At 57.8% G+C, this 5,912-nt stretch overlaps 1 protein-coding gene across 1 annotated transcript; it reads left to right on the forward strand.

Moving 5' to 3' along the window:
• The first annotated feature begins 472 nt into the window (after positions 1 to 472).
• On the forward strand, positions 473 to 4,795 carry LOC120837615. The gene is made up of 2 exons (XM_040207120.1): positions 473 to 3,860; positions 4,260 to 4,795. Exons 1-2 carry the CDS (start codon positions 473 to 475, stop codon positions 4,793 to 4,795), a joined length of 3,924 nt encoding a protein of 1,307 aa, XP_040063054.1.
• Positions 4,796 to 5,912: the final 1,117 nt, after the last annotated feature.

Raw genomic sequence — 5,912 nt, forward strand, 5'->3', positions numbered from 1 at the left:
CCTGGAAAGGTGCCAGATGCCGGGTGGGAGCCCAAGACCAGCCGATACGAAGAGCAACTGTCCACAAGCAGCCTGGCACAGCGAGGCACTGCTACGAGCACGCCTATCGCCGGAAGCAGCGAGAGCCAAGGGACAACGCGTGGGGCGATCGGCGCCGGTGACCTGCGGGTTTGGCGGCATCGACGACTACCGTTGGCCTGGGGCCCGCGACGACGGTGAACGAAAGTCAAGCAAGCGGACATCGCGTGGAGCGATCGACGCCGGTGACCTGAGGGTTCGGCGTCATCGACAACTACCGTGGGCCGGGGGCCTTCAACGACGGCCTAAGATTCAAGCGGGCGAGCGTCGCCTGCTGCAATCGACGCCAGTGACCTGCGGGTTTGGCGACATCCGAGGCAACCGTGGACTCTTCAGCGTCCCAAGGTACGTGATCTCCTTTCCTTCTCTCACTGACTGACACCTGTACGCTTAAATGACGAAGCCAGGATTGCGGAGCGGGGGAGGGCAAGGGGTTGAGGATGGCGACGCGTCAGATGGGGAAGCGGACCGGGTAGACGCCCAGATAATCCTTGTGAGGGAGAAAACTAAAATGTTGGAACGAGAGATCCGACTCGCGGAGCTTCGCGCTGACGAGCGGAGAAGTAGAGAACAGGCTGGTGGGCGCGATCAGGAGGGCAAAAATGGGGACGCACTCAAGCACTATTCTAGAATGCTACAGGGAGCCATCCCAAAATTCCCGACTGACGCAGAGGTCCCGGTATGGTTCGACACGGTGGAGTGTTTGTTCGCGCGATTCGAGGTGCCGGCCGCGGTTCAGGCGCACTTGGTGTACCCGCTCGTGGCGGCTCGGCACGGTTACCTTTGTTCGCGGATAGAGGGGGACCAGTTCTCGTTCGAACAAATCAGGCAGACAGTGTTGAAGGAGCTGCGGCTCTCACCCGACGAATATCGGAAGAAATTCGTCTCAACATCGAGGAGGAAGGACGAGAGCTGGCAGCAGTTCGGCACGCGTTTGTCAAGCTACCTAACATACTACGTGGAAGCACGAGGCGTGGAGTCCTTCGAGAGATTGAAGGCGCTGCTGGTCGCGGACCAGCTGAAAGCATCGGTTGGCGCAGACGCCCTTAAGTACGTAACCCTTAAGGAAGGGAAGGAGTGGTTCGATCGATCGCAAATCGCAGACCTCCTGGCCCTGTATGATCAAGCCGAGTGTCGCAGCGCCACGCCCGTTCGTCCTGTAGCGGGAGGGGCAGAAAAGGGGGACAAGGCGCGGAAACCGGAAGGTAAAAAGAATCCCGGGGGCTTTAAACCTTCAGGGGGCAGGTTTGGTAGCAAGACATGTTACAGGTGTGGCAGTCCGTCACACCTGGCAGCCGCATGCCCACAGTCGAGGGAGGAGAGGGCAACTGCGACTGCCGATAGCTCCAAGGTGCAATGCGTTGCACTCAACCCAGAAAACCGAGAGACGCTGGCGGCAAAGATCGAAAGATCAGGAGAGAGGCAAGGCGTAAAGTCGCCGTTACTGCACACACATGTGATCTGCGGCGGGCAACCCATAAACGCTATCGTGGACACGGGCAGCGAAATCACCGTCATACGTGAGAGCCTGTTGCTTCCGAGAGACCTCGAACCGAGCGGTTCGATAACACTCGTGGCCGCGTTTGGATCCAAAATCCAGGCCAAGCTGGTGACTATTCCTATGAAGCTCGCGTCGAGCGGGGCTGATGCCGTCCCTCCCACGGTGGTTGAAAGGGTTCCGATTTTGTGTGCGGTGACCGACGAACTCGCGCCCCATACCGATTGCTTGCTATCAGCAGAGGCATGGGAAGCCTTAAATTGCGCTGAAGCTGAGCGGGAGCCGATCCCGGCAGTGACCGAACCCGGCGAAGAGTCACACATGCACGCGGTAACCCGGGCGGGGGAGGGTGCGGCGCTCAGAGAACCGGCGGCGCGACGCGATCGGGAAACAGCGGCGAGGAGCGAGACCGATCGCCCCGCGTTCGAGCGGGAGGCCCCTTGCTCTAAGTCTAAGGGAACTAGGAAGGAGCAGCTGTCAGACGAACAACGGGGCGACCCGACGCTAAGAAAACCGTTCACTGACGCCAAAGTCGGGAAGGGGGGGATGTTCGTACAGGACGGACTTCTGTGGCACCACGACAAACTTTCGGGGGAAAGTGTAACACAGTTGGTACTTCCGAGTGGGCGACGCAAAGAGGTGTTGCTGTTGGCCCACGAATCGCCATGGGGCGGTCACCTCGGAGCTAGGAAGACAGTGGCGCGCATTAAACACACTTTCTACTGGCCAGCCATAGAGGCTGAGGTAAAGGAACACTGCAACTCCTGCCACGCCTGCCAGTTGAGAAAGGACAGGCGCACAGACGATCGTATTCCGATCACACCGCTCACGCGCCCCGACTTTCCGTTTCAGTGTGTAAACATGGACGTAATCGGCCCCCTGGACCCACCATCCGCTAGAGGTCATAGGTACGCTCTTTGCGTGGTAGACCTGCACACGAGGTGGCCGGAGGTAGTCTGTCTTAGGTCCTTGACTGCTAGGGCAACCTGCGAGGCACTGCTTAGCATATTCAGCCGTACCGGAGTGCCGGAGAAAATAGCGTGCGACCAGGGAACGAATTTTACCGCTGGCCTGACGCAGGAGTTTTTGGCGCGGTTGGGGTGCGCGCCCAGGTTTTCGACACCCGAGCACCCCGAGAGCAATGGAAGCGTCGAGAGGTGGAACAGAGTTTTCAAGAATATGCTCCATCATGTGATCAAGGACGAGGGTAAGCAGTGGGACAGGTTCGTCCCGTATTTGCTTTGGGCCTATCGAGAGGTTCCCCATGAGACTACGGGAGCGTCACCATTCCAGTTGTTGTATGGCCGCACTCCGAACGGCCCGCTGGCCATACTCAAGGACGCTTGGACGGGCCAGGTCGAGATGCCACCGACCCTGCGAGAACAGCCGGCGGCGTACCTTCATGAGCTGAGGAATAAGTTGGAGAGGGCGGCAAGCGCTGCGCAGCTTACGTCCATCCAGCGACAGAGAGACTACGCCTCTTACTATAACCGAAAGGCCAAGGCAAAGAGCTTTGAGGTAGGGGACGACGTTCTCGTGTTTGATACCAATACGCAAGGTAAAATGCTTTCCAAGTGGAGTGGGCCGCACACTGTCGTTGCAAAATATCACGATCACTCCTACGTGTTAGAGACCGAACAGGGCAGGAGACGCACAGTGCACGCCAATATGCTTAGACGGTACCACGCGAGGGTAGGGCAGGTGGGGGTGATCTTTCACGAAGATGATGATTTCGGGGAGGTCGGCTATACGCCGCGAAGTCCGTCTCTGGGTTCTCCCAATACCGCGGTATTCCCTGAGGAGGCCTTGACCCACCTGAACGAACCCAAGAAGGCTCAGATGCGGGAGCTGTTGTCCGAGTTCGATCAACTGTTCGTCGAGCAGCCCCGAGTGGCGGATGTGGGCGAACACCGCATCACTTTGAGGGAGAATTGTCTACTGAAGAGTCCGCACCGTTATCGAATTCCCGACGTGTTGAAAGGGGAGGTAACCAGGCAGGTGGGCGAGCTTCTCGAGCTGGGATTGGTATATCCCACCGAGAGTGAGTTCGCGCACCCAGTTGTCTGCGTGGCCAAGAAAGACGGCGGCATGCGGATGTGCATCGACTACCGAAGCCTCAATGAGGTCACCCGTGACGATGCCTTCCCGATGTCGCTGCCGCAAGAGTTAATCCTGAGGGTCGGTCGAGCCGCATACATTTCACTCGTCGATCTCCGGCGCGGGTATTGGCAGGTGCCCCTGGCTCTCGAGAGTCAGAGTCACACGGCCTTCGTCACGCACGACGGTCAATACGCTTGGCGGGTCATGCCTTTCGGACTGAAAAATGCCGCGGCGACATTTCAACGGATAATGAACTCGCTCCTGCGACAGCACCACGATTACGCCTGTGCGTACCTCGACGGCATCGCGATATTCTCGGGGTCGTGGGTCGAGCACCTACAGCACTTGCGTTTCGTTCTTTCTGAACTCGCTGTCGTGGGCTTGACCGTCGCGATGGACAAATGTCAAATCGCCCGACCGTCGATCGCGTACCTGGGGCACGTGATCGGCTCGGGGAGGCATGCCCCGGACCCCATGAAGCTTGAGGCAATCGGGGGGCTTCAGCGGCCCGTTACAAAGAAAGAAGTGAGGAGCGTGCTCGGCCTTTGCGGTTATTATCGAGAGTACGTCCCCGGCTACGCAGAGCTGGCCCTCCCTCTCACCGAGTTGACCGCCAAGCGCGTGCCGAACACAGTTCCGTGGGGAGATCGGGCCGAGCGCGCCTTCGAGGGACTGAAAGCAGCTCTCATGAACGCCACGGCTCTCGCGACGCCGGACCCCGGTCGGCCGTACTGGTTGTTTACTGATGCGTCAGATTTCGCGGTCGGGGCTTGTCTCGCTCAGGTGTCGGATGGAGGGAAGGAGGGGCCTGTCGCGTTCGCCAGCCACAAATTCTCTCCCACTCAGTCGCGCTGGGCAACTATCGAGAAGGAGGCGTTCGCCGTTATATGGGCGTTACAGAAGTTTGACAATTGGCTGTTTGGGGCCCAAGTCAACGTGGTGTCCGACCATAACCCGCTTTCCTACTTGACCGCCAGCACTCCGAAAAGCGCCAAGCTGATCAGGTGGTCGCTGGCATTGCAGCGCTACCAAGTGACAGTAACTCACAGGAAGGGAAGCGAACACGTAAATGCAGACGCGCTCTCCAGGTTGCCCAACAACTGTTGGAGCGATAAATAATGTCCCGGGGGCAGGAAAGCGCCTTACCGCTCTAGAGATGCGCGCGGTGTCGGTCAGTGTGCATGAGGGAAGGCGATCACTGCCACGGCAACGTGAACGTTTGCGTAGAAATATTTTGCCGAACAATTCTGTGCCACATGCTTTGGCCGGTTTGCTTGGTTTATTTTGGGTTTTGGAACTTTTTTATGTGACGTTTTGTATTTTTGTTTCCTTTTTTTGTTTGTTGCTGTAATCCTTTTTGCGCGTTTGTTTTCGGCGCGAGTGGGACGGCTTTACAAGAGTACGGCTGAAGCTCAGGGCTTCTTTTTTTCTCCCAGCGTCCGTGTTTTGTTGTTGTTCTGGAGCCGCCGTTTTTCGTATGGGATGTTGCTAGAGTTGAAGCTTTTTTTTTTTTCTTTCATTTAATTGTGTCGCGATGGTGTCAAAATAACTGCTGGCTAGTCCAGAAGTCCTAGCGCAGTTTTCGGGGGGACGTGTAGGGATGGCCGAAGGGGCTTAGCCGAGAGAGCTCGGGGAATTGGCGGCGCGGTCACCCGAAGCGTCCTTCGGAGGCGCCCGATGTCTTGTCTTTCCCTTTGGCGGCAAGCGGAGGCCAGCTCCCGAAAGTGGAAGCAGATTTCCCCGCTTTAGGAAGTAGGCAAACCTCTGTTCGCGGGTGGTCGCCCTTGCCGCCGAGGTAATTGGGGAGGCGACCTTGTCGGGGCCACGTCGGCGACTTCGGGGGAGAGAGGGAGGTCCGGCCTCCCTTCGGAATGTCGGTGACCTTTCTATGATTGGTGGAGGACCCGCTGGCACTGGGGCCAATAGAATTGTATAATTGTCCTGATTGGACAGGCCCTGTGTCAGCGGGGAGTTTTCTCGACCGCACCGGCGGGGAAACGCCGAGTTTGAACAAGCCCGCGCGCGGAGCAAGTTATCTCCCGCGGTCCGCCGGTCCGCGCAGCTTTGTCGCGAGCGACAAACAGTTTTTTTTGAGCCTCACCGTGCGCGGTGGGCACTTTGCGCCGAGGCGCGGTATTTTTGGTATCTCTACTGCCGTGAGCGGAGAGTAGAGGTTTGTAACCGAGTTTGCTGTTGACGTTGTAATACATTTGCTTTTATTAACTGTTGCTCCCGA

Source organism: Ixodes scapularis, unplaced genomic scaffold (assembly GCF_016920785.2).
Source record: "Ixodes scapularis isolate PalLabHiFi unplaced genomic scaffold, ASM1692078v2 PGA_scaffold14__6_contigs__length_520768, whole genome shotgun sequence".
In the NCBI taxonomy this organism is placed as follows: Eukaryota; Metazoa; Arthropoda; class Arachnida; order Ixodida; family Ixodidae; genus Ixodes; species Ixodes scapularis.